At 60.7% G+C, this 26,097-nt stretch overlaps 10 protein-coding genes across 10 annotated transcripts in view; all 10 read left to right on the top strand.

The window, feature by feature from the left end:
• Nucleotides 1-1,506: 1,506 nt before the first annotated feature.
• On the top strand, nt 1,507-2,832 carry LSCM1_01611 (uncharacterized protein; the record flags this gene model as incomplete). Its single annotated transcript, XM_067319213.1, has 1 exon — nt 1,507-2,832. One exon carries the CDS (start codon nt 1,507-1,509, stop codon nt 2,830-2,832), a length of 1,326 nt encoding a protein of 441 aa, XP_067176492.1.
• A 2,985-nt stretch (nt 2,833-5,817) lies between these two features.
• Nucleotides 5,818-6,804, top strand: LSCM1_01610 (uncharacterized protein; the record flags this gene model as incomplete). Its single annotated transcript, XM_067319212.1, has 1 exon — nt 5,818-6,804. The coding sequence occupies one exon, from the start codon at nt 5,818-5,820 to the stop codon at nt 6,802-6,804; it is 987 nt and encodes a 328-aa protein (XP_067176491.1).
• Nucleotides 6,805-7,629: 825 nt separating this feature from the next.
• LSCM1_01609 (uncharacterized protein) lies at nt 7,630-8,874 on the top strand (the record flags this gene model as incomplete). The annotated part of the gene is made up of 1 exon (XM_067319211.1): nt 7,630-8,874. The coding sequence occupies one exon, from the start codon at nt 7,630-7,632 to the stop codon at nt 8,872-8,874; it is 1,245 nt and encodes a 414-aa protein (XP_067176490.1).
• Nucleotides 8,875-11,367: 2,493 nt separating this feature from the next.
• Nucleotides 11,368-12,120, top strand: LSCM1_01608 (uncharacterized protein; the record flags this gene model as incomplete). The annotated part of the gene is made up of 1 exon (XM_067319210.1): nt 11,368-12,120. One exon carries the CDS (start codon nt 11,368-11,370, stop codon nt 12,118-12,120), a length of 753 nt encoding a protein of 250 aa, XP_067176489.1.
• A 695-nt stretch (nt 12,121-12,815) lies between these two features.
• Nucleotides 12,816-14,117, top strand: LSCM1_01607 (uncharacterized protein; the record flags this gene model as incomplete). The annotated part of the gene is made up of 1 exon (XM_067319209.1): nt 12,816-14,117. One exon carries the CDS (start codon nt 12,816-12,818, stop codon nt 14,115-14,117), a length of 1,302 nt encoding a protein of 433 aa, XP_067176488.1.
• A 2,652-nt stretch (nt 14,118-16,769) lies between these two features.
• On the top strand, nt 16,770-17,513 carry LSCM1_01606 (uncharacterized protein; the record flags this gene model as incomplete). Its single annotated transcript, XM_067319208.1, has 1 exon — nt 16,770-17,513. The coding sequence occupies one exon, from the start codon at nt 16,770-16,772 to the stop codon at nt 17,511-17,513; it is 744 nt and encodes a 247-aa protein (XP_067176487.1).
• A 1,113-nt stretch (nt 17,514-18,626) lies between these two features.
• On the top strand, nt 18,627-18,878 carry LSCM1_01605 (uncharacterized protein; the record flags this gene model as incomplete). The annotated part of the gene is made up of 1 exon (XM_067319207.1): nt 18,627-18,878. The coding sequence occupies one exon, from the start codon at nt 18,627-18,629 to the stop codon at nt 18,876-18,878; it is 252 nt and encodes an 83-aa protein (XP_067176486.1).
• Nucleotides 18,879-19,505: 627 nt separating this feature from the next.
• Nucleotides 19,506-20,855, top strand: LSCM1_01604 (uncharacterized protein; the record flags this gene model as incomplete). The annotated part of the gene is made up of 1 exon (XM_067319206.1): nt 19,506-20,855. The coding sequence occupies one exon, from the start codon at nt 19,506-19,508 to the stop codon at nt 20,853-20,855; it is 1,350 nt and encodes a 449-aa protein (XP_067176485.1).
• A 506-nt stretch (nt 20,856-21,361) lies between these two features.
• LSCM1_01603 (uncharacterized protein) lies at nt 21,362-25,021 on the top strand (the record flags this gene model as incomplete). The annotated part of the gene is made up of 1 exon (XM_067319205.1): nt 21,362-25,021. One exon carries the CDS (start codon nt 21,362-21,364, stop codon nt 25,019-25,021), a length of 3,660 nt encoding a protein of 1,219 aa, XP_067176484.1.
• Nucleotides 25,022-25,724: 703 nt separating this feature from the next.
• The window catches only part of LSCM1_01602 (uncharacterized protein), a gene marked incomplete at both ends in the record, with an annotated part of 861 nt that continues 488 nt past the window's right edge, over nt 25,725-26,097 (top strand). Inside the window, one exon of the mRNA XM_067319204.1 lies at nt 25,725-26,097. This exon is cut by the window's right edge and continues 488 nt beyond it. Coding sequence (XP_067176483.1) covers nt 25,725-26,097 — 373 coding nt within the window.

Raw genomic sequence — 26,097 nt, 5'->3', positions numbered from 1 at the left:
CTCTTTCGCTCTTCTCACTCTCCTTCGCTCTTTCGCTGCACCCCGCAACTCTGCGCTCCTCCGCCAAATGGGCACCCACACATATATGTGTGCATTTATGTCGCCCTGCTCATTCAGCAAACACCAACTCAGACAACGCCCAGCGCGCTCTCTCCCCCTTTTCTGTTTTGCCACTTCCCGCCCCGCCCCGCTCCCCCCTCCAACTCCTGTCTTGGGGCGTTGCACTCGCTGCGCGTAAAAGAGAGCCGTGCTGCATCACATCCCCTCCACCCCTTTCGCCTTCCATACGCCCTCATCATCTTCTTACCCAGAGTGTGAGACACACACACACACACACAAACGCACCACAAGCAGCCGCGCGGCAGCGCTTCTCCTCTCTCGCTGTCTCCGCCATCGACTTTGTGGCTACTAGGGCCCACTTGGCTGTCATTCGGTGCAGCTTGTTGTCGTGTCAGCGCCTCGGCGCTCCTTAAATACAAGCTCTCCTTCTTTCCTTCTTTCATCGGTCGCACACACACACTTACACACACACACACACACAGACGAATAGAGAGAAAGGCTGCCCGTTGGTGCGTTGTGCGTACGGCAGCTGCCCCTCTCTCTACTGGATGGGCAGTGGCCCTTTTCCACCTGGTTAACTCTGCTGCATTTTGGCTCTCCTCTCCCACCCCCTCTTTCTCTTCTCTTCTTTTGGAGCGAATTGAAGCCAAAGAGAGACTGTGTGTGTGTGTGTGTGTGTTTGTGTACATGTGTATGCGTGTGTGCGAGCGAGCGAGCAAGCGAGGCGCGACGCACCTTTACGAGCACGGCACGTGCAGCCTGCGTTGCATGTGTGAAGTGTGAGGTGCGCCTGCGTGAGACGCCATTACTGCGGCAGTCCAGTGACATCGTCACATCCATCGCTGTTGTATTCACTATTCGTTTTCGTCTTCTCGCCTTTCGCCTCGTCGGCGGTGTCCGTCTCCTCGCGCACCGCTGAGCGTCGCCTGCAGAGGTATTTGTAGCAAAGCATTCGGGCGGCGGCCTTCAGGCACCTGCCCACCCCATCGCTGCGTGCCCCCGTACACGTGAGCAGTCCCACCTGCGCCCGCGCAACACATCTACGCACCGCGCCGTCGTCTCTATCATCTCCCTTACTTCGTTGGGCAGATCAGCTCTCCATTGTCCGTATTCGCTTCGCCTGTTGCCGTTGTTGCTCAGAGTTTATTTCTTCTTCCCCCCTCCCGTCACACTTCACCTTCTCGTGTTGCCCTCACTTTTGCTCGCCCGCGTTGTTCGCTCATTGGCCTCCGTGTCTCTTCCAACCACCGCTGCCGCCACGGCCTCCCCTCCCCTCTTCTCCCTCTTCTCCCTCTTCTCCCTTTTCTCCCCTCCTAACGCATTTAGATCGCGTGTGACTGCGCTGCCTTTTCCTCTTCTTTGACTGCGCAGCGCTCTTGCCCCTATTCTTTCTCTCTCTCTCGCTCCTGCCCTGTGCCAACCTGACGCACTCGCACGCACACGGCGATGGAGGATCAAGACGAGCGAAAACCAAACGGAGGCAACAACGGCCTTCCAGTGCCGCCCAGTACGACGGAGACGGGCCGTGACCCTCTGCAGGGCATCCTGGGCCGGGCGCCGGACTGCCAGTACGTGAAGAAGCGTTTGTTGGGCCAGGGAAGCTTTGGTAGCGCTTGGCGCGTGGAGGAGAGTGCCACCGGCGGTGTCCTCGCTGCCAAAGTGATGGACCTCAATAGCATGAGCGAGAAGGACCGCGGCTTTGTAACGAATGAGGTGAAGTGTCTCTCGCGCTGCCGCAACCCCCACATCGTGCGGTGCGAAAACGCGATCGAGCGAGAGGGACAGCTGTTGATTGTCATGGAGTACGCGGATGGTGGGGATCTGTACAAGCAGATCAAGGCGCGCCTGCGGGAGATGAAGTTCTTCCGGGAGCACGAGGTCGTCTTCATCTTTCTGCAGCTCTGCCTCGCGCTGGACCACATCCACTCGAACAAGATGATGCACCGCGATCTGAAGACGGCGAACATTCTCCTCACCACCACCGGTCTCGTCAAGCTCGGCGACTTCGGCTTCTCGCGCCAGTACGAGGACTCCCTCTCCAACGCCGTCGGCTCGACCTTCTGTGGCACGCCCTACTATCTAAGCCCGGAGTTGTGGCACCGTCAGCCATACAGCAAAAAAAGCGAAATGTGGGCTCTCGGCGTTGTCCTCTACGAAGTCATGGCACTCCGCCGCCCGTTCACCGGCAAGAACATGGATGAGCTCATCACGAATATTTGCCATGGCCGGCGCTCTGATGTGCCAGCGTCTTATACGGCAAGTCTGCGCGATGTGTGCAACCGTCTCCTCTCTGTCGACCCCAACATGCGGCCGACAATCCGTGAGCTGTTCCAGGAGCCCTTTATCCGCTCCAACCTGGAGACGCTCAAGCGCAGCGTGGAGAAGCACAACCGCATCCCTGCTGAGGTGCGCGAGGCCATTGCCCGCTGCATTACACAGTCGCTGAGCACAGAGGCTGTGCCAGCGCAGCTCGAGGAGCCGGCGCCGCTCATGGGCACCGTGAAGCGCCACACCGCTTTGCGTGGGTGGCAGAAGTGCCTCCTGAGCTTTGACAAGAAGCAGATTTCGATCCGCGACCCGAGCGGTGTCGATCCCGAAGAGGTGGTGCCGGTGGCCACTCTAACCTCTGTGTGCCCCATCGACGTCCTGATGGCCGGTGAGGAATTTGTCTTTGCGATGAAGAACCAGGCTGGTAAGGCCTTCTGGTTCATGGCACCGCATCAGAAGGCGTATGAGCAGTGGCTGAGCACGTTGCAGGAGGCCGCCCCGTAGCGACCCCTGGAATGGATGGGCGGCACACACCTGAGCCTCTCGGTGACTGCAGTTGTGCGTCAGCAGTCAATCGACTCGCTCGTGGCCACTCGATAGCGGAGGCGGTCACGCCGTTATTCTCGTGCGCAGTCTTGCGTAATCAGCACTCCATCACACGTCCTTTTTCCTCCCCTCCTCGGCTTCTCAACAGCTTATGTCTCTTCTCGTTGCTCTCAACGCCTGTGTGTGTGTGTGTGCGTGCGTGCGTATGAGAGCCTCTTCGGCTTTTCCCCTTATGCGGTCGGCCCCTCCCCCTCTGCCCGCCCGCGCATGTGTCTTTGAGTGGCCAACCCGACCCCCTCGCTGTCCCCTCTCTGGCCTCCTTTACGTTTCTTCGCCGGACGGTGTGCGCTCTCTCATTTTTTTGTGTGGGTTGCTTCGGGCTCCCCTCCCCCTCCCTCTGGTCCCCTTCCCCTCCTGCACCCACTCTCTCGTCTCTCTGATTACGATCTGGTACCACCCGAGGGCAGGAAATGTGCACACATGCATACGTATACACGCATATTTATTTCACACACACACACACTGTGTCTGTCTGTCTGTTGCCTTCTGTGCCTCCCTCGTCTTCTCTATCTCTCTCGCTTCCCCCCCAACTGCCTTTACCTCTGTTGCGCTCCCCCTCTCTCCCTCTAAGAGCACCGCTTGCGTTGTGAACGTCTGCACGTGCGTGCGGGGTCATTCCTCATGTCCGCGTCTTCTTTGCCGCTCTCTCCCTTAATGTCTCCTCTCTTTGGCTCCTTCAGGGGCCGCATCAGAGACGCAGGCAAAGGCGCGGATGCCCACCTGCCCGCCCACACACGCAGACAGGCGAAGAGGGCAGTATACGGCGTGGGTCGCACGCTTTGGCACACACACACACACACAAAGCGGAAAGCGCAGCCCTGGTTGGGGCAACCGGCGCTGGGGATGTAATGCGATTGGCGCGCATCACCAACGAAGCCTCAATGACGGTGACAGTGATGTACGGCCACAGCGTACGAGACACAGCGACTGATACACCTGCGCGTGTATATCGGTGGCGGACCTGCCGTATCATCCATCACTCCATATCACGATATGCACCCCTTCTTTGGGTGCGCCACACTTCAACGTTTTTTTCTTTGCGTGCGAGCGCCGGGCTGTGTGTGCGTATGTTCTAACTTCCTTTTTTTTCTGCGTAAGAGTGAGGGCGTGTGCGGGTGTGAGCGTAGTCGCCGCTGTGTGGGGATCCGCTGCGTTCTGTTCGCATTTTCGCCTCTGTTCTCTGCTTTTTGCCTTCTTTTCTGTTTTGCTTTTGCGTTGTAACCGCCGCTCTGCGTCGTGTCGCCTGTCCGCACGCGCTACCACTCGCCCCACCCACCCACCCCCCGTCCCATTGGTCATTGCCCTCCGAGCGCATCTGACGCGCTCGTGTCACGAGAGAGGGAGAGAGGGAGTTAGCGGAGGGGGGTGAGGCGGTGGTGCTCGCCAGCGCGCACAAAGGACGAAAGCGGAAACACAAAAGAATTGTGGCGTCTGCATTGGTGCTCTGTGCCGCTCATTTTTTTTTCGTTTGCGGAAGGAATGCGCCGCTCTGTCGCTGTCGCCGTCGATTTATGTTTGTTTGTGTGTCGTTTTGCTGTTCCTTTACAACTCTTTTTTTTTGTTGCCCCATTTTTCTCTGTCGATGTTTGCCGTCCCTCTCCCTCTCCCCTTGTGTCCGTGTGCGCGTTCACCTCTGCCGTGGCGCTACACGGCAGGCCGAGACGGGCGGATCTTTGCACGTCTTGTGAAATGACGTGACGTGTGTGCGTATGTGTGTCTTCGATGTTTGCTATGCGCGCCACCCTCTACCCCCCCCTTTTTTCTTCTGTTGTCTCTCTGTGTCTGTCTGTGTGCGTTTCTCAGCTGTTTGTGTGCGTCTGCACGGATGTCTGTTAGGATGCGGCCCCCGTTTCTTTTTTTTTTGCTATTCCGCTCTCGCCCCGCCGCCAGCGCCAACGCCACCGCCTGCTCTCCTTTCGGCCACCACCGCGTGTGCGCGCGCGTCTCTGCACGTGATGCGACGCACATGTACACAGACACACACATACATAATCGAATAGAGATGCATTCACCGGTGGGCGACGGCCAGAAGAAGAGTTGCAGAGCAAGAGGAGAGCGGCAGCAACGGCACAGGCGCCGCTTGAACGATTCGCCGAGTCGACCGTGTTGGTTGCGATCGCTAAGTCACGCTGCTTTCTCGGCATTGAAGTAGTCGACTCCAGCTCTCTTTTCGAGCTTCGTGGCTGCTCTCGAGCATTTTTCCATAGGAGAAGAAGCAAGGGAAGCTAGCGGTGAGGAGTCCGCGAGGGCGGCCGACATGGAGGCGAAGAGTGGGATTGCGCGGTGCTGTAGTAGCACGCTTGGAGGCATGGAGTGCTGCGGCACGCTCCCCCCTCTCGTACGCTTCAGTCATACCGGCTTGTCTCTCCGTGCTTGACGGTGCCCATGCCTATGCCCGCTCCTTCCTCTTGCTGTGTCCTCCTCCAGACGCACTTGACGCTCACGCGCAAGCACACGCACAGCCGACGCTCCTGCCGTCGTACCCTCCACCCCCACCCTAACCCCTCCCCTCACTGCCCTTCGCTTTCTTTGACCTCCGTCTCCCTTCGAGTCCCCTTCGCATACGCCGTATTTGCACTGGGGAGCCAAACACGCATGCGCACGCGCACCATCCTCTGATGCTGTAGGCTGGCTGTTGTGGCACATCCGTCAGCAGTGGCACCCAAGCGTATCATCTGTACCCCTCACTCACGCACATACACGCACTTCATCATCTGTGTGTTGGCCTTCTTCGCCCATATTCCCCTTTGCGCTTGTTCGCGTCTGCTCTCTCTCTCTTAAGTCTGGACGTGTGTGTGTGTGTGTCTCACCGAGCCCTCCCCGCTACCCTCGCCATTCGTCCTCCACTCCCTTTCTCCGGAAAGCCCTCCCTCTGCGCTCATTATGGCCAACATGGACCGGCTGCTCGAATTCACCTTGTCGGGCGGTACGTTGCGTCGGCTGGAGAAGGAGCGCATGGCCCCCGGGTTTCTGGCTCAGCGCCTGCAGCCTGCGAGCAAGCCACGCGTCGTCATTGTGAAAGAGGCGAATGTGGGCTTTTCACCCAGAGCCCAGCGCCAGCCGAATGTGGCGTGGTGGCACCACTCCCTCTGTGATGGACTCCTCACAGTAAAGGACGTCAAAGAACTCGTGTACGTCGGTGAGAACCCCAAAACGGGCGAAAATATCTTTGCCGCGATGGCAGACACCCTTTCTGGGCCTCGGCTGTCGCAGCTGGTCTGGGCGCCGTCCAAGGATGGGTACACGTTCGAGATGTCCCGGCCTGAACAGGCGGCCTACGGTCTTGCCTTGTCACTTGTCCGCTGGCACGCCTGTAGTCGGTACTGTGCGAACTGTGGCGCCGCCACCGACCTGACACGCGATGTCGGCTTCAGTCGGCTGTGCCCCACGTGCAAGCGACAGCATTTTCCCCAGCTAATGCCCGCTGTGCTGGTGGCAGTGATGGATGGCAGGGGCAACGTGATCCTTTCGCAGCGGCGCAAGAGCAGCAGGCTGCTGACACTACTCTCTGGATTTGTGCTTCACGGGGAGTCAGCCGAGGAGACGGTGCGGCGCGAGGTGGAGGAGGAGACCGACGCCAGGGTGAGCGAGGTGCGCTACATTGGCTCTCAGCCGTGGCCGTATCCGTACCTGGTGATGCTGTGCTACTATGCTGTGGCCAACGCGTCGCCGAATCTTGTAGTCGAGGCGTCGGAGCTGGAGAAGGTAATGTGGGTGAGCAAGCAGGACGTGCGGCGTGCGCTGGAGGGGCAGCACTCGAACATTGAACTGCACGTCCCCGGCACCACGCCGTATGCGATGCTGAAGCGGTGGGTCGACGGTGTGGTGGATGACCGCGGGCGATTCACAGAGCCGCCCGGCAAACTCTGACATCACCTTTCCCCCAGCGCGTTTGTCTTTGTCCGACCCCGGGCGCCGAACGTTTCTGCCCGCCTCTCGCTCCAGTGTCATGGCTCCCCTCTTTGTGCTGCGCACCGTCTTGAGCCGAAGGACGGTGCACCTGTGCACGGGCTGACTGAGCGGCGGCACCTTATCGTCAGGTGGGGAAGATGCCCGTAGAGAGAGAGGGAGCGGCAAGTCAAGGCGCATCCCCTCCCCGACCGACAGCGCTTCCGAACTAAGAGGAAGCAGTGCCTTCCCTGGCGCTTGAGGGATGGCGTACCGACTGGTCTTGGAGTTGCAGTGCCGAATGGAACGGCTGCTGGTAAGGACTCTTGTAGCGCTCACGGCAGCTCCTCCAGCCCTCCCTCCTCGGCCATTTTTTTTTTGTTCGCGGCGGTGCTGACCGACTCCCCCGTTAGACTCACACTGCCTCTCTCTCGTGGTTACTTTGCTTTCCTCTCCTCCTACTCACCCTTTCGGTGCTTCTCTCTCCCGGATTCGGCGTCCACACACCACCACCACCACCACGAACCGCGCGCATTGTACGGCGACGGCAGTCTGAGCATCATTATTCAGTCCTTTCCCCCTTTCTTTCATACAAAAGTCAAAGCCCTAACACAAACGGGGGCCCTTAAAGATAGGCACAGGCGCGCATCGCAGCGACCCCGCAGTCTTCCACCATCCCCGTGACTCGCCATCCTGTGTGCTGTGGCCCCTCGCTTTCTCCTTTTTTTTTCGTGCTCACGCAGCCAGCGCTGACACACACACACACACGCACGTACATACGCCCGTAACACGTGCCAACAATCAGCCATGGGGCTCATCTCGGACTCCCTGGTGATGATGCGTGTGAAGTGGCAGATGCGCTCCGTGAAGGTTCAGCTGCCACCGGAGGAGACAGACCTGCGCTTTTGCTACGAAGTCCTGGACAGCGTCTCCCGCTCCTTCGCGGTGGTGGTGGCGCAGCTGGAGGACCAACAGCTCCGCGATGCGGTCTGCCTCTTCTACCTCGTGCTGCGTGCGCTCGACACCGTGGAGGATGACATGAACATTCCGGTGGAGGTGAAGCTGAAGGAACTGCCCAAGTTTCACACGCACACGAATGACATGAGTTGGTGCCTGAGCGGCTTCGGTGAGGGCCGCGAGCGCGAACTACTCGAGAGATACCCGTGCGTCTCGCGCTCGTTTAAGAAGCTGAAGAAGGATTATCAGGACGTCATCGTCGACACCTGCGAGCGCGTGGCGAACGGCATGTGCGATTTTTTGCAGCGACCGGTGGTGACAAAGGAAGACTACGACCTCTACTGCCACTACGTCGCCGGCCTCGTCGGCCACGGCCTCACCCATCTCTTCGCACGCTGCGGCTTTGAAGACCCGCACCTGGACGACGATCTCACCAACGCCAACCACATGGGTCTCTTTCTGCAGAAAACCAACATCATTCGTGACTACTATGAGGACATCCGCGAGGAGCCGCCGCGCATGTTCTGGCCGAAAGAGATATGGGGCGCGTTTGCGACGGAACTGAGCGATCTCAAGGAGGAGTCGAACAAGGCGGCGGCAGTGCGGTGCCTGAACACCATGGTGGCGGATGCCCTCGTCCACATCCCGTACGTCGTGGACTACCTCTCTGCCCTGCGCGACCCGTCGGTCTTCCGCTTCTGCGTCGTTCCCCAAGTGATGGCCATCGCCACGCTGAAGCAGGTGTACAACAATCCAGATACGTTCCAGGTCAAGGTGAAGGTGTCGCGGCCAGAGTCGTGCCGCATCACACTGAGGGCGACAACCCTCTACAGCGCCCTCAACATGCTCCGCGACTACTGTGTGGAGCTGCAAGAGAAACTAGACATGGAAGATGCCAGCTCCACATCTATCGCCAACTCGCTCGCGGCGGCAATGGAACGGATCGACATGCAGCTCGAGGAGTGTGCCAGCGTCTCTTACACTCGCCGCCTCCTGTCCCGGTATCCAGGCCTCGGCGGTCAGCTCGTGCTCAACTTCATAGACGCCGTCTCCGGCTTCTTTGGTGGCCGAAAGGAAATTGCTGGCCAGGCTTAGATGCTAGTGGAACCAACGCTCGATGTTCAGGATGAGGACTCGGGCAGGTGCGCGTGCGCGGGCGCCACTAGTACGCCTCCTCGATGCAACTGGCGTCGCTGCCGGGTGCGCACATGTCGCTCTCTCTCTTTTTTGCTGTTGTTTGTTTTTTCCTTGGCCCAACTCCCCTCTTTAACTATAGTATTAGTGTGGCCCATGCGGAGGCCGCCGTCAATGAGGGTGAATATCTCGCCTGTCTCTGTCTGCGCGAATGCGGCTACCCGCTCCCTTCGCGCTTCAGGTCTCTCTCCATGCATGTGTGGGCGTACGGACGGGGCCTCTCAGGGAAAGTCTGAAGGTCTGTCTCTCCTACCCATCCCAAGCCTTTACAGACGCAGACGCAGAAGCAAGCGAGTCGAGTGCACCATATACACACAGGTTGGGGCGGACACACTGCGGATGCGCGTAGCTGTTCTCTCTCTCCCCTCTCTCCCCTCACCTCTCCGTGTCTTCTCTCCGCTTGTGGGCGTAATGCGAAGCGGCGCTGTCCTCGCGTACTTTTCAGATTTTGTGTGCCAAAGTCTCATGTTTTTTCCGGTTTTCGCCCCCTTTGCCCTCCCTCCAGTGGCGCCGCCCTCACCGCCCCCTTTGACGGATCGAGCGCGCCTTTCTGCTCCGTCTCCTCCCTCGCATCCGCTCTGTTTCAGCAACGCGCATCCGACGCTACCGGAGGGTAAACAAACGTGACGGAAGCACTTCAATGACGATATGAAAAGCACGTCTGCTTGCGCCCGCTGTTGCCCCTTTTTATGTTTTCTTTCCGCCGCTCCGTGGCGGTCGTCGTCACCGCGTGCCATGAGCGCATACAAGTGTGCCTGGTGAGCTCTACTGGAGCCTCCCTCGCCGTGATGCTGTCTCCACCCTCCCCCTCGCTCTTCTCTCTCTCTCCATCAAACGACCGACCGTCTGCTCCTCAGCTCCCCCTACCCTCCCTCCCTCTTTTCCCCCGCCCCTTCACATGCAGTTTACCCGATGTATGGCCGGGAAAGAATGGCTTTGGGCGGTTCTTCTTCACTAATGTTTTTTTTGTGTGTGCGTGTGTGCCGTCTGTTTTGCCTCTCCTTGTCGCATCCATCAGTGGTGCTCTTGGCGATCGGCGGCGTGCCGTCGGTCACTCTCATCGCACACGTGAAGGAGCTGGACGGCGGGCGGCTTCGATTCCTGTGTTTCTGAATAGCGGTAGTGCATGCAGGCGGGTGGTCCCATCGCTTCCTCTCTTATCTTTGCTGGCAAGGTGGTGCCCCTGCTGCTCGCAGGCCCTCTGGCGTTCGGTATGTATGCATGCCTGCCTCTCTGTTGCAGCACGGGGGGCACGTCGTCAGCCTATGGCGCTGATTGCTCGCCCCCTTCCATCCTTCGTAGCGACTGGCAGTGCTCTGGCTCTCCGCCTCGGCGACAACAGTGAGGATGTGCGGCATACAACGGGACGCGCACGCACCCCTTTCCGGCGCTTCCGCCTCTTTCAGGTCCCTTTTCTGTCGTTCCTTCTGTACTTTGACGCGGTCGCTTCTGTGTACGCGCACGCATGCACTCCCTCTGCCCTCCTGGGGTGACGTAATGGCACGCGCTGGGGTGCGTGGCAGTGCTCGACCGTTGATGGAAAGGCTCTGTTGCTGTAGTGATGGGCTAGCTTGAGGTCATGTTGTGTACAGTCCTGTCGGTATCTGTGGTGTCCTTTGTGGAACACCGCACACACACACACGCAGGGGGAGTAGCGCCTGCGGCAAAGGCGTGAATCGCTGTATGTGTGTGTGTGTGTGTATGTGTGCCGATCTTCCCTCATCCCCTCTTTTGTTTATCTTCGCCCTTTTCTTTTTTCTGTTTCCCTTCTCGTGATTTTCTGCCGCACTCTCCTCGTCACGCCCCTTCACTGCCTCGTGCGGCCTCTGTTTTCGTTGGCGCTCCCCCCTCCCTCTCTCACTGCCCGCCTGCAGCAGTGCCGCAAGAGCCACTTGCTTCGGTGCATTTTTGCCCGCCCCCGTCTCTCTATGCTGAGGGAAGGGAAGTGGAGGGGGGACAGGCGTGGGACGGCGCTTGTACGCCCGCCATGGCGCTGTCTTCAAAGAGAAAAGGTTGTTCATCGGAAGCGCCTCTCGTGAGAAACCGGGCAGTAGAGAAGCGCCCGCTGCCGGCGGTGCCGTTTTGGTGATAGAGTGGGGCGGGGGCGGTGCGTATGCTTGCGGTGGCCCTTTCCGTAGCGAGAGGAGTCGCCGCGGGCATGGGAAAGAGTCGCCACCGATCGCTCTCCCACCCTGTGTGGTCGTTGCGGCGCAGCATCAGCAGCGCATCCATCTGATCGAGAGGACACTCTGTCCGTATCCGTTACTGTCGCCTCCTCCTTTCCCAATGACGCCCGCACATATGTCTTTTCACAGTGCGGAACAGTCGCCTTCTCACTCACGCTCTCTACCAGCTCCCGCCAGTCTCCTCTTCCAATCGCGCGTGCGGCAGAAAATGAATTCAATGGGCAACCTCTGCCGCTCTGTCGTCGTCCTCGTCGACACGGCGCGCTACGCGAGTCCACTGCTGGATAAGGGATCGGGACACCATCTCGGCTGCGTAGTCGGCTCCGCAGGCCGCGCGCCGTCGGCGAGGGATATTGTGCAGCAGGTGGAGTACTTCTGTGAAGAGAAGGGCGTCGATCACCGAGTCGTAACTATCTCAGAAGCGGCGATGGAGATCAGCGACATGAGGCGGGCAAGCACCACCGCGGCAGAGTGGCTTGCGTCTCCGCTGACGCTGATCGACTGTACGCCAGCAGCGGGAGAGGAACAGCACGTTGCCTCGCTGCTGGCGTGGCTTTATGAAATGCACCCTCCCGGGTCATACAGGGAGGGGGGCGCGACAGAGGTGCCGTACACATTGGTGGCTGTCCTCGACACAGCGCGAGGAGCGCCTTGCCCACCGCCTGCGATCGAGAACGCGTCTGCGGGTAGCAACGCTCTTGCTTGGCTACTGCCGACACCGAGCTACTACTCAGAGCTGATGGAGTCGGCTGGTGCGTCCGCACACAGCCATTTCGTGTTTCCGGTGCACATGTACTCTCGCTACCCTATTCTGCGGGATCGTGGGCTTCAGGCATGGCGCTCTGAGGGCGGCGAGACAGCTCCAGTGCCGCTGGCGGCGTGGGCAAACACGTGCACGCTGGGCGGTTTGCTTCGGGAGCTCGCATTCAAGGCGGGGCGGCTGGCCAAGTATGGCGCCTAACGTGTGCCTGCAGCGATGGACCCGGTGAGGCTTGCTCCTCCGGTAGGAACGATGAGCGATTCAGCGCCTTTTTCGAGCCGCAGTCTGTGTACGCTGGAGTGGCCCTGAAGTGCTCAGTCAGCGACATGTCACAAGTGTAACGCTTCTCCTCCGCGATTCCCTGGCGGCCTATTCGTGCGTGTCGTCAAGTGTCATCGTCGATGATCGCGTGGGCGGAAGGAGCGCGCGCGCGCGGGGAGAAGAGCGCAGGTGTTTGGGCATCAGACCACCGATTCGCCGATGGAGCCTTCACGTGGCAGCCACTTTGCTGGCGTGTTGCTCCCCTCTGCTGTATCGCATTCCTCTCCCTCCCTCTCTCTCTGAACCTCTCTCTATTGTCGGGCCTCCGATGTATGGCGACGCGAATCAGCACCTCGCCCACGTGACCGAAAGCGGCTTCTGCATCCGCACCCCATTCACAGCCTCGTCGCTGCGGCTGTCGTCACGTGCGTCTGGGTAACGGCACCGCTGATCAGCGGCTTCCGCGTCAGCGCTCCCTTCCCTTACCTTTCGCTTCTTTTCGTCGCCTGTGGGAGGGGAGGGCTACGCAGACGCGCATGCACAGTCCTCAACATTGGTGGCAATAACGTCTATGCGTCGATCCGTTGGCGTGCACGTGGTGGAATAACACGTTGCCGGAGACGCCTCGCCGTGAAATGACATCGGTGAATGTGGCACAGCTCCTGACTGTTTGCGCCCGCGCGTCGCTGGTGGCGCAGCGGTATGTGATGCTGGACCTCGTGCAGCTCCCCGAGATCGAGGCAAAAGTAACCCGCGCGCAGGGCTCATCGCCGGCAGGATCTGAGGCGCATCCGCGTACAGTGCTCGAGCTTTCGGAGACCGACAAGGCGATTCTGGTCGACTCGCTGCACCACGCCGTCCGAATCGATATCAAGGCGCGCGGTGACGAACAGCACGGCGAAGCCGCAGATGATCTCGTCACGACGGCGGATTTCGTCATCCAGGCTGTGCTGATGCGTGCGCTGAGGGAGTCCTTCCCATCGCTACCATTCACCGTGGCTGGGGAAGAGAATTTACCGAGCGGCGCTGTCGAGGACGAGGCTCAGGAGTGCATGGCAAAGCACTACAAGGCGATCTCTGCAATGCCGTATGAGACTGAGTTGCGCGCGCATGTGGAGGCGGGAGACAAGTCCCCCGCTGACGCTGGCGCTGCGGTTGTTCTCCACGCAGACTCGGACGAGACCATGCGACGCCGCCTCGGTATCTTCATCGACCCTATCGACGGCACGAATTGCTTTGTGGGTGGCTGCTGGCAAGCCCCGATGACGCTCGTGGGCATCACGCTAGACGGCGTCCCCATCGCCGGTGTCATGAACCGCATTTTCTGCTACCCGCTCGCAGGAGCCTACACGCCAGCCGAGATGGAGCCGCAGGAGAAGGCGTGTGCGCCTGGATTCTCCGTCGTGCTGAACATTCCTGCTCTGGCGTCGCCCTTCGTTGTGTTTGATGGTGTGCTGATGCGGGCACCAGTGCGCCTGGAGCCGCAGCCGGCGTGCACACGCGAGACGGCGCTCGCCGTGTGCCGATCGAACGCGGCGCAGGAGTCGTTTCTCCGGCGGCTTCTGGAGCAGCTGAAGCCGTGTAGCGCCGTGTCCGCCCGCGGTGCGGGGCACAAGCAGTACCATCTACTCAAGAAAATGCTGAAGGGGCACCACGTGCCGCACGGACCCATCACATCCGCCGACGTCTTTGTGTGCCCGCCGATGGCCATCAAGAAGTGGGACTGCTGCGCAGCGCACGCCTTCCTCTACGCGCTCGGTAGTGACATCTTTAACCAGAATGGTGCGCCACTCCGCTATCCGCTCACCGACACACATGGCGGAATCGCCGCTGCCTCTGAGATTGCCATGCTGACGGATGGGCTCGTCGCTGTGACCCCGCACGCGATGCCTGAAGTCGCTCGACGGCTGGGGTGGAAGCTAACGTCTGTGCAGTGAGTTTCTGCCACTGGGCATCTGCAGATACCCACTCGGCGTCTTTCGCCAACCGGACACTGCTAATGCTCTCTGTCGATGTCACACCGGCCGCACCAGCGACCCTTCGCGCGTATCGCATATACATATATGTATACATACATATATATTGTGCGCTTCTTCGATAAGCGAGGCGTTTTTTACCTTTGAATTTTGATGTCAAATCTTCGGTTGGTGCAGTTGTACGCGCGCGCACAACTGCCGCCTCACCGACACAGCACCCCCCCCCCATGCACACACACACACGCACACCGCCCATATGCACCGAAGGTACTTGAGGAGGAGAGGAGCTTTGCGAGAAGATGTGCACACAAATGGATGTCTGCGCCCACTCTGCTGGGGGCGCTTTCGTTTCCTCTGAATTTCACTTTTCTGTTCGCCGCCTGCATTTCAGTGGCCTCGGCCGGGCATGATGTGCACAACTGGACGCTTCTCAGCACCGCAGCGTGTGCATCACTCTCGGCGGTTTATCGAGCGTCGTCGCTTCCCCTCCCCCCAAAAAATGTGTAAACAACAAGCGATGCTCCCTACGCCGTGGTCGGCATTCATACCCCGACCGCTCCCTTCCCGTGATGTAGGGCGTGCGCGTGCGCTGCTGAGAGTGGATGAACGAGTAATCCGGGCCTGCTTAACGCTTTCCTTCACTCATTTTTTGCTTGCGGATGCTCATTAGCGGTGCCTGCGTTGCTGTACGGTCAGGGGTTAGTGTGCTCGTGTGCTCGCTGCCTAGTTGTAGTTCTTAGAATGCAGCACATGAGGCGCTGAGGCGCGCATGTATGTGTATGAATGTGTGTGTGTGTGTGCATTACTCGCCTCTCCGCTCCCTCTCCTTTGCTGATTGTCGCCCCATGATGGAGACCGCAATCGGCTATGCGGCTGGCAAGAGGGAGGGAGGGAGGGGCTTCTTGGCGCTGTCTGTGCTACGCTCAGCGACCCAGCAGAGGTGGGCCTAGCCCTCATGCAGAGCTACAAGCAGACGGCTCATGCGACCGCCCATTAGTCTATTACACAGCTCCACAGTCGCGACAACTGTAGGAAGGGGTGTAAGGGCACTAGGTCGCGGCTTCTGGGCTTGGGATGGGATGGCGCTCTCACTCTTAACAGGCGCCAGACCGTCTCGTGCCTGCGAAGAGTCTTTGAGGATAATTTGAGGGTGTGCGATTCTTCTCTGCGGTCGGACCAGGCAGCAGCGCCGACTACGCTTAAAGCGGCTCGCTTCTACCTGTACGTCACTTCACGCGCCGCGGCAACTGCTGCCTCCGCCGTCACCTCACCGCACCCCCTGCGGCCGCTATCCTGTCTAGAAAAGTTGTGTGTGGTACGCGCACCGACACAAAGGCCATCTCCGGCGGTCCTACAACGGCAGCGCAGCGACCCTGTTGTACAAGATGCCATCAAGCCCGTTGTGGTGTGGTACCGAGTATCTGTCGATGATGCAGGACGGACTCAGCTGGCGGCTCTGCGGAGGGCCTCGGGCTGCGAGCAGTGGGGCTGCCTGGTAGACGGACGCCTGGGCGCACACAATGGGGAGGGTTGCGCACCTCGTCGACCTCTAACGACGTGCACGCAGGCGAGTCCGAGGCAGTATCGTCGACTCATTGTCGGGGTGGCGGACATGCGAGCGCAGCACTGCGAGTCGAAGCTGCCCGACCTATGTTGCAATGTGGAAATCGTTATGGTCTGCTGCCGCACCAATCGCGCCCTTGTGTGTGTTACCCGCCACTACATCAGGGGGACATGCTGGACTTCAATGGAGGCTAGCGTGCGCTTGAGGGGCTGTAAATACTGTGTATCGATGGGAGGGAGGGGGGCGGAGGTCGCGCGCGGTGCACGAACACATTCTGCTGTGTCACATGTGCGGGGTACGTGCCTCATGTGCGCCTTGTCACGCCGCCCAGTCTCGCTGTGTCGCAACGGGGCTATGCGTACCCCCACCCCCACCCCTCTTGGCGTGGGGTATCCATGTGTGGTGGCTTGCATGGACGGCGGTATCGCATCCTCTCGAGGTCACGCCCTCCCCTTTTTTACGGTTCCCTTATTCTTCTACAGGAAACATCGTTTCGGGCGCGGCTGTCGAAGTGCGTCTCCGAAGAAGGGCGGCGGGGAGGGGGGCAAAGACGGACAGGAGGTCTCCGCTAGACGCATGGCGTCATTCCGTGAAAAGAAAGCGCGCCTACGACGGCTCGGGGCTATTTGCGATGCCCCTGCCGTCGGCTGGCTGCATTGGTCGGAGCGTGCCTGCTGGCCGGCCTGTTGCGGAGTGACCCGTGCGCGTCGTGAAAAATGGAAACGGAACGTCTGCCGCGATGTTTGCGCTCTCCACTCCGCCTCCTCGCCTCTGCTCTCCTTTGCCTCTGTGTATATACATGTATGTATGCGCCAGAAGCCTTCCGTTTCATTATCAGCAACAACAGCAGCACACCCACACGGCTCATAAGCGCCCACCGCTTCACGCCTTCCATTGCTCCGCGCAAACACAGGCACCATCATCTCATTTCCTCTCACGGAGACGATACAGCACAAGAGCAGCCGAGCTTCCTCCCCTCCCCCCCCCACACACCTCAATTACTCCCCATTAGCGCCTTCAAGCACGTCCACCGACCTTTGCTTGCCCGCATGCCGCCAGCATCGAATACGCCTGCGCGCGAGAAGGAGCAGTTGCACCGCAAGTTCTCCGCTGCCGCCAACGCCCTCGCCGACCTCTACCGCGAATCGTCCAACTCCTACGAGGCCGGCTACCGCGACGCCCTCCTCTTTGTGCAGCGCTACCTGCAGAGCAGCTCCCCCGTCACCGAGCGCGGGCTCCCCCCATCCTCGGCATTCTCCATCTGCGAGACGGTGAACGCGCAGCACATGGCGCAGTTCTTGCAGAATACAATAGCAACTCGCCGTGAGCGCATGGCAGCGGTGCGGGGCATCCATTCTTTTCGCCGACGCCGGCGCGAGAGCGAGGGGGGGAGCAGCGGAGTCGGCGACACCGGTATGCCGGGCGAAGACAGAGATGCCATGGAGAATGACGAAGAGGAGGACGGAGAGGACCCGTGGCTGTCTTCGCATGCGTCTCCCTCGGTGACCGCAGAGCTGCCGACGAGCTTGGCCACACTCGCCGCATCCGGAGGCGTGGGCACCGCTACTCCCGACTTCTCTCCAGCCGCTTTCGTTGTGGTCAATAGCACGTCACCTGCCTTGAATCGAGAGATGGAGCATGTGATGCACATGGAGCATCCGTTGGCTGAGCGGCTGCCGTGCCAGCCGCGCCGTCAGCGTCCCCGCATGGAGCGGGCGCCGGGCCATTATTCCCTGACTTTCGCCGATGGACACCCCCTCGCTGCTCAGCTTCGCATCGGGAGGAGAGGCTGAGCAGCGAGGAAGCGTTTTGCCCACCGTGACACGGCGCCCAACTTTGGTATCTGCCCCCCCCCACACACACACACCCCACCCTCTGCGCACCTCTGCCGCACCAGCGTTTCTCTGCACTCCTCTCTCCAGCTTCGGCGGATGCGGAGAGGAGGCGGTGCCATCTGTGTCAGAGATTTTAGCGCCGCGCATCTAACGATGGCATTGGCGTATTTGTCCTCTCCGTTTGCTGTGGTTGCGGCAGCTCTCAGTCCTCTGCTCTCCTCACGTCGAGCGCACCCGCGCGTGCCTCTCTGTGATGGCCGCTCTTTGAATGACAGTGTGCTGGGCATGGCGTACACGGCAGTGCGTACTCCTCTGAGGGGTGCCTATTTTCATACGCCAAGCAACACAGACACGGCCTCATCTCCGCGACCCTCTTCCCCAGCATACCTCAGGGCCTATCGCACGGAGCAGGGCGGCGGTGGACACGGGTACAGCGCCTATGAGGTCGACATGGTCAGCTGCGCACCGCCTCTGCCACACACTGAGCAGAGCCTCCGCGTCGCAGGCCGCACGGTTGGCGCCCCCTCAAGGCACTGACTGCCGCTACCAGTGGCGATCAGCTGCACTGACTTCCCACATGCCAGCATAGCTGCCAAGGGATAGGGGAGGTGCTCAGCCTTTGAGCACGCACACACACAGAAAGCGATGGTGAACCCCCGCCTGGTGCACCGTGCGCGGAGCGCTGTGCTCCCCTCCCCTTCCCCCTGTGTGATGCGGAGGCAGAAGGCTGTCTGCGTATAGGAAAAGGGGGAGGGGGAGTGATGACTGCTCTCTTCTCTTCTTTCTCATAGCTGCACCCCCCCCTCTCCCTCAGGGGCGTGATCTGCTTGCGCCCGCTTCCTAGATGACCGTGCCGCCGGGTCTTCTCTGTGAGCCGTCATAGAAACGCTGTCCCGCTACTGTGCCTGCCCCATCCGCTCGCTGCGGCTCTCTGCACTGTATCCCCCCTCCTCCTCTCGTTTTCTGCTTCCGCGATGCGCGCCGCTGTTCGCACACCTCTCCCCGCCCCGCCTTCGCTCAGCTCAGCGTATCTGCGCACACATCCTCAAAAGGCGCCCACGCCGTGTGGCGATGTCTGACCGAGCCGCCTCACCTTCGCAGGAGAGGGGCCTCCAGAAGGAGGACCTCAACTACGAGGGCCGCGTGCGGGCCGAGAAGCGCAAAGACGAACACGTCATGACGTACACCGCCTACCTGGCGGCACACCCGGAGATAACCCCTCTCCTACACGACATGATTCAGCACGTGCTGCTGCTGAAGCCAGAGCGACCGCTCGAGGCCATGAGCGAGTTCGTGCGGATACGCTCATCGAGTTCCACGTAGACGGGTGCCGCCGTGCAATATAGCAGCAAGAGGTAACGGGCACTTTATCCCTGTGCAGTTCTCTGGGTATGGGTGCATGCGCCCCTCACGCACTCGGCACGCAAATCCTCTCGGCTTCCGCTTCGCCCTCCTCAGCGTCTTTTGGTAGACATGTAAAACACTCCCAGGCGTCGAAAACGTGCACGCAGCGCCACTCTACCGTTCGCCTCGCAGGCCGACACAGAAGAGGCTGACGAGCAGATGCGTCAGTGAATGCCGCTGTATCGGCTTCTGTTAACGGAGAGTTCCGAGGGATGGCCTTCAGGGTGTCCCTTGGCCCGCGCATAGGGCCGTGCGCGTTTTTGGACGGGAGAACTACATGAGAAGAAGGGCATTGGCCGATTTTTAGAACGCTGCCCTTCATCTCCGCCCCATTCTTCGCTGGCGGAGCCCCGCCTGTCACTGCCTGTTCCTCACTCCGCCTCTCCCCTCTCCCTTTCGCTCTTGCTGCTGCTTCTTTCACACACTCCATCACTTACACGCATGCGGGCACCGTTGCACCCATCGTGGGACGGTGGGGACTCATTTCGCATCCATGTGTCACTCGTCGCGTCGTTGCCTTAGGCTCTCGTTCACCTTCACAGAGTCATGTTCGGTGCCCCGGCTGCCGGCGTCGGTAAGGCGCCAGCAGCGTTTGGCACCACGACCGTGACCAGCACGAACACAACTACCCCCGCTGGCGGGGGCTTCGGTGCTACGGCAGGTGCCTCCGCTACACCGGGGTTTGGCGCCGCCTTCGCGGCTCCGACAAGCGGTGCCGCACCTGCATTCGGCTCCACGCCAGCTGGAGGCGCGTCTGGCTTTGGAAGCGGTGCACCTTCAGGGGCCACCGGCTTCGGAGCGGCCACCGGCTTCGGCGGTGGCGGTGGCTTCGGGCCAAAGTTGGGGGGAGGCGGTGGCACCAGTGCCGCCCCTGGCTTCGGGGCACCCACAGCGGCGGCCACCGGCTTCGGTGCAAAGGCAACAGCACCGGCAGCCACCAGCGGTTGGGGCATGCAGCAGCCTGTCGCCGCCATGCAGTCGGGGGCGCAGCAACCGCAGCAAGCGCCGGTGCAAGCGCAGCAGCTCACCGTGACGCTGCAGGACTTCACGCGGCAGAGCGCCCTTGCCAGCTACCTTCTCAAGCTGGATGAGTCCTACAACGCACTGCACCCGAACTGCCACTTCCGCGCCTTTGTGTACAACAGCTGTGGGGCGGGGCACGTGATGGACGCCATTCAGAAGGAGCGCTACACAGCTTTCCTCCACGGCGGTGGGTGCAGCGATGAGGCCTACATGCACGCCCTCCAGAAGAACCCTGACCCTGGCCGCCTCTACCCGTCCCCCATCCACTTTTCCCAGGAGCTGCGGCGGCGGACGGAGAGGCAGCGAGACGCCGTGAAGGTATTGCAGAGTAAGGTGGCGGAGTTGCTGCAGGACGTTGACACGGTGGCCGCCATGGACGCTGCGAACCTGCGGAGACAGCGAGAGGTGGAGCAGGAGGAGGTGATGCTGCGGCACCGATGGTACACGCTTCTGTGCAAGATGGAGTTGCTGGGTCGCCACGGCACTTCATGCGGCGAGGAGAGCCTTCTAAACAGTCGTGTGGACCAGCTACGCCAACTCTTGCGAGCGCCTGGTCGCTACAGCCAGCTGTTACATGAACTGCGACCTTTTCTCACAGAGGAGGCATCGCGAGTTGCAATGATTACGCAGAAGTCGGCAAGCAAGGCAGAGGCGCGTCAGCAGCAGCAGGGCAGCTTCGTCAGTGCCGCGCCGGCGGCATGGCGAAACGCAGACGGTCAGCCACTCCTGCGCTCTGAGGTGGATCCGTACGTTATGAAGGACTGGATCCAGTTCACCAAGCAGATGCAGGATGGGATTGAGGCGCTAGATGAACTCCTCAAGACGGACCTAAAGGAGATGCAGGCGATCCGGAGCCGTGTGGAAGCCTCATAAAGGCAGGCGGAGGGGCAGCGACAGTGCAGCATGCTGACCCGACGCTGTTATACGTCTGTTGTCCGCCAGCCACAGCGCCAAGTGGTCATTAGAGAATGCGGGGGACGCAGCGCCATTCGCATGAGCGCAAAGGCCCTGTGGGCGGCGGTGTTCATCTCACGCGCACTTCGGGGGTGCGTTTCGTCCCTCTTCTCCTCATCCCCCCACCGTTTTTATGTCTCGTCGCACTTTTTGAATGCTCTTGCCGGAAGAGGCGGGCCATCGCGCGTAGCCTGTCGTGGAAGTCGAGCCCTTCCGCACCCGCGTGTACGGCGGGGGTGCTCCGGCACCCGTTCGCGCCCAGTAGCCTCCAGCACCTCTCCATCTGGCGCCTCCTTTGCATGCTCATCTCTCTCTTCGCCCCCTCCCTCTTCCTGTGCCCATCGACGCGCCGTACACCTCACTGCATATCGTTACTCGCCAGGTTCTCTGCACTGGCATACTGCACGAGGAGAGGAGGAGTGGACATGGCGGACGGGGTGTGGCGCAGTTTCCGCTTCTTCGATAGTGAAGCCTTCGCGGCCTCCTCCTCTTTAGCGGAGATCAACGTGGTGTCCGCGTGTCTGACCCCCACCGCCCTCGTCGTAGGCGACTGCGAAGGCCAGGTGCTCTTCCTTGACCGCCATCCCCCATCAGCGACCGCCTCACCGGCGAGCAGGTGGCGCTTCCAGGCCTACGGGGGCCCGGTTACACACATTCGTTACTGCGCCATGCGTAACACCCTCATCACCATCGGCAACGACGATGCCCTCAACCACACGATGCTGAGGGTATGGGACCTCGACCAGCTCGTGGCCCTATACCGTGGCCTTATGGGTCCTCACCCAGCCGCGGCCACGGCTTCCATTCCAGGAACAGCAGCAGGCGATGCCATGCTCCGGTGGCGGCCGCCCTGCCGGGAGCATCGTATTCTGCCCGCCAGCAAAGGGGCGAGTGGTGAAGCTGCGAGTGTGCGCACTGCAGCCGAGGAGGCCCCTCTTGTGACCATCCTGCTTGATGAATCGAAGCAGCGGCAGTACCAGTTCAAGCCGAGCGCCACCGCTGCAGGCAGCTTTTCTTCCTCTCCCTCCAACAGCGACACCGGCGTCGTCTCTTGCGGCTCCATCCGCTCTGTCGTCGTCAGCTTCGATGTGGCTCCAGATCTATCGTGCGTCGCTGTCGGGCTTGCTACGCGCGAGTGTGTGGTGCTGCAGGGTGATCTGGCGAAGGAGCGGCCGGCTCGGGTGCTGACGATCCGCAGTGGCATCGCCAAAGGCGCCTTGACATTCGTCGGGCTACCTGGCACACAATACGTGACGCTGTCGGGCATCAAAGGGAGCGGTGGCGTGAGCGATCTCGTCAGCGAAGGCATCAGCGCTTTCTCTTTCCTGTCAGGCGGCGCCCGCGCGCCGGCAACTTCAACAAGCGCATCGACGGGCAGCAGTAGTGCTGGGATGGCCGCGGCTGGGGTACAGGTGCTTTACACCGTCTACGAGGATGTGGTCACGTGCTGGGCTTTGCGAGCAAATGGCAACTGGTCCGAGTACCCCTGCCCCACCCCCATCGGCGGCGCGCCGCGTTTTGGAGCGGCGTTGTCATCGCATGGCGAGTTGCTCATCGTGAGTCAGAGGGCGGCAACGCACGCCACAAGTGGCAGCAGGGTCGTGCGGCTGGGCCCCGCAGTTCCAGGCTCCAGCGCCCAGGCGCCGTATGACCCCACGGCCAAGTCGTCCGCGCACACCATCCACCTCGACCACGTGCCGGGTCGCTGCTTTCTCTACACACACCGTCAGTACCTCGCTCTGCTAGTGCAGCACGACGGACAACCAGAGCAATTTCAGCTGCAGTGCTTTGACCTCACCTATCGCATTCGTGGACTGAGTCGCCCGCAGGAAATGTACACGAACTGCGCCATGCTGCTCACTGATGAAACCGACATGTTGGTGCTGATCCTCGACCCGGCGGTGCGAACGCGGCAGCTCTCGTTGCGTGGTGTGCGGCTGAGCGAGGCAGACACGCGGACGAAGCTGGAACTTCTCTTCAGCAAGGAGTGCTACGGCATCGCGCAGCAGCTTGCGCAGACGATGGACGATGCCGAGCCGACGCTGCGGCTGCGCATCTGCAAGCGCTTCGGCGACTACCTTTACAGCAAAGGCAAGTTTGACGAGGCCATGGCGCAATACAAGAACACCATCGGGCACCTCGAGTCATCCTGCGTCATTCAGCGCTTCATGGGCAGCGCGCACATGGAGCAGCTGATCGACTACTTGGAGGAGTTGCACCATCCGCAGCACAGCGCGCATGCCAATGAGGCGCACACGACGCTGCTGCTCAAGTGCTACATCAAGCGCAAGGACGAGGGTCGTCTTCAGGCGTTTATCCACCGCGAAGACGTGCGCTTCGATGCGAAGAACGCGATCGAGGTGTGTCGGGAGGGCGGATACGCCGAGGCGGCGCTGTACATCGCCGACCGCTACGCCTTTGTGCAAGACTGCGCCCGCATTCGCGTGTACGACATGCAAGAGCCACTTGAGACGCTGTCGTACATCCGCCGGCTGGGAATAGATGATGCGGAGCCTATCTGCGTGGCACTCGGCAAAGATCTTCTTGTTGCGGCGCCCCGCCCCACGACCGAGCTGCTCATGGAGCTGTGTGTGCAGTGGAAAGGGCCGGGACGGCGCCTAGTCGACACGCCTGCTCCTCCCAACGGCTCTTTTTTTGCGGCTGGCACGGGAGGCCCGATGGCAGGTGGGCCACGGCATCCTCACCGTGCGAATGCGTCTGCGTTCCTGCATATCTTCGTCGACGCGCCGGTGTATCTCATGAACTTCCTTCGAGCAGTGGTGGAGAGCGGCGTGCTAGATGAAGAGGACGCTGCATCGGCACCGATGCACATGTCTGTGGAAGGTAGCTCCGCCACCTTATCACCAGCAGCGCCGCCCTCTCTCTCCATGACATGTAGCCCGAACGTGGTGCTGTACAACACGCTCTTGGAGCTCTACATGACGCGTGAGCTGAAGAGCACCCTTGGGATAGTACCCGACGCAGCAGCGCCCACTGACGATGCCGCGAGCGCCAACGCTGCGTTGGAATTCCCAGCAGAGCCGTACGAGCGACGGCTGGAGCAGGCGCGGACGTTTCTGGAGGCATACAAGGGCCGCTACGACCACTACCAGGCGCTGAGCCTCGCCCATCAGCACCTCTTCCGTGACGGCATTCTGTACCTCCACCGCTCGCTCGGGCTCTCAGAAGAGGTTTTCGGCTACTATAGCGCCAAGCTGAGTGACTCCGATGCGACACCGTCGGAGCGGCACGAGGCAACCACAAAACTATTCCAGGCGTGCCAGGATAGTCCAACCTCTGACAGCAGCACGACCGCGATGTGGATGACGCTGCTCTCGCAAGTTGTGCGGACCGCCAAGTCCGCCGATCCCGACGTTGAGAAGGTGCTGGACTACATCGAGGCCCAAGACGTGCTACCGCCGGTGGTGGTGCTCGAGATACTGAGCAGCTGCCCTCAAAGCGCCCTCGACCTGCGAACTGTGCGGGGCTACTGCCAGCGGTGCTTGCGAAAGCAGATGCAGCAGGTGCAGCGGGCCTTGGCGCAGACGTCGCAGCAACTCGGTGAGGTGGAGTGCATCAAGAAGGAGGTCGTCGCGCTGCAGACAGCGGCTGTCGTCTTCCAGTCCACCGCGTGCGCACACTGCCACCAACCCCTTGACACTCCCACGGTATACTTTAGGTGCACGCACGCCTTTCACCACCGCTGCCTCTACACACCGACTGAATGCAACATATGCGCCGCGTCCCATCACCGTCAGCTCGACGCCATCATGGACGCAGAACGGCGGGACATGCAACGGCAAGACCCAAACCGCTTCACGGCACAGTTCTTTCAGGACATGAAGCGCGGCTCCCACGCGCCGGAGGAAGCGTCCGGTGCGCGTGCAGATCCCAACTGGAGCGCTCCACAAGACGGCTTCCACGTGGTGACGGACTACGTTGGCCGCGGTGTTCTCCGCGCGTCGCCGCTTTACAAAGACGCGAGCCTCTTCGGCTGCGCGCAGCCAGCGCCTCTCCACCCCGGAGGTGGCCAAGAGCGTGGGGCGAAGGAAGTAGCCCGCGCGATCGACCTCGAGACGTGGTAGAGGGAAACAATGGCTCATGTGCGTCGGTACGCTGCTGCTGACGCTCATGCAGTCCCAAGTGAGCGGACAAGAGACGTGTCTTCAAAGTAACAGGAGGTGAGCGATGCGCAATGGACACACAAGAGGGATGCGGCAGGTGGAAGAAACCAGCTGCCAGTGCGATACGCACACGCTCACACAGAGAAACGCATCAGCTAAGCTCTCTGGCGCTGCTGCCCTGTGTAAAAATCGACGGTGACTTGTTTTTTTTCGCGCACCTTTCGCCTTCTCAAATGTGCGGCCCCTTTCCCAATCGGCGCGTCACGTCCCCCAGCCTTCTCCAACCGTTTTGTTTTCTTCTCATTCACAATCCTCACGGGCAGGGGCTTCGCGCAGACCGCGCGCTTAGTGAAGACCCCTCCCCTCCCCCCTCGTGTCGTCCCCCTCCACCTCCCTTGCTGCCGCGACGGCGGACATCTCGAGTACCGCCGCACATATCACCACGGCAGCGCTGTTGTCAAACCTTATCGTTGACGATTTCAAACACGGATCGAGAGCGGCTACGCTCGCTGTCGCCCAGCCGACCTCTGTCCTTTTTCCGTCTAGTGGTTGTGGCACAGCTTATTCCGCAACGCGCTGCACCCGCTTGCTGGGCCTTAGCGACTCGCTTCCGCCGTCTCGTGCACACAGACGCTCACTGCCTCTTTCCTGCACACGAGCTCCGATGGCGACTCGCCGAACGGTGCGCCTGCCCGATGGCACCACAGCTCCAGCGCTGGGGCAGGGTATGTGGATGATGGGCGATATCCCCGCAAAGCGCGCAAGCGAGCTGGCGGCGCTGCGAGCTGGTTTGGCAGCCGGCATGACACTCATCGATACCGCAGAGATGTACGGCAACGGCCGTTCGGAGAAACTCGCGGCCGAGGCTATCAAAGAGACGCCGCGCGAGGAACTCTTTATTGTTTCGAAGGTGCTGCCACAAAATGCGTCGCGGGCGCAGATATTTCGAAGCTGTGATGCCTCCCTCCAAAACATCGGCACGGACTACTTGGACCTATACCTCCTGCACTGGCGCGGCAGTGTTCCGCTCTCCGAGA

This window comes from Leishmania martiniquensis, chromosome 31 (genome assembly GCF_017916325.1).
Source record: "Leishmania martiniquensis isolate LSCM1 chromosome 31, whole genome shotgun sequence".
Taxonomy (NCBI): domain Eukaryota; phylum Euglenozoa; class Kinetoplastea; order Trypanosomatida; family Trypanosomatidae; genus Leishmania; species Leishmania martiniquensis.
Note: the sequence above shows the minus strand (reverse complement) of the source record. Positions and strands in the feature narration are given on the sequence as shown.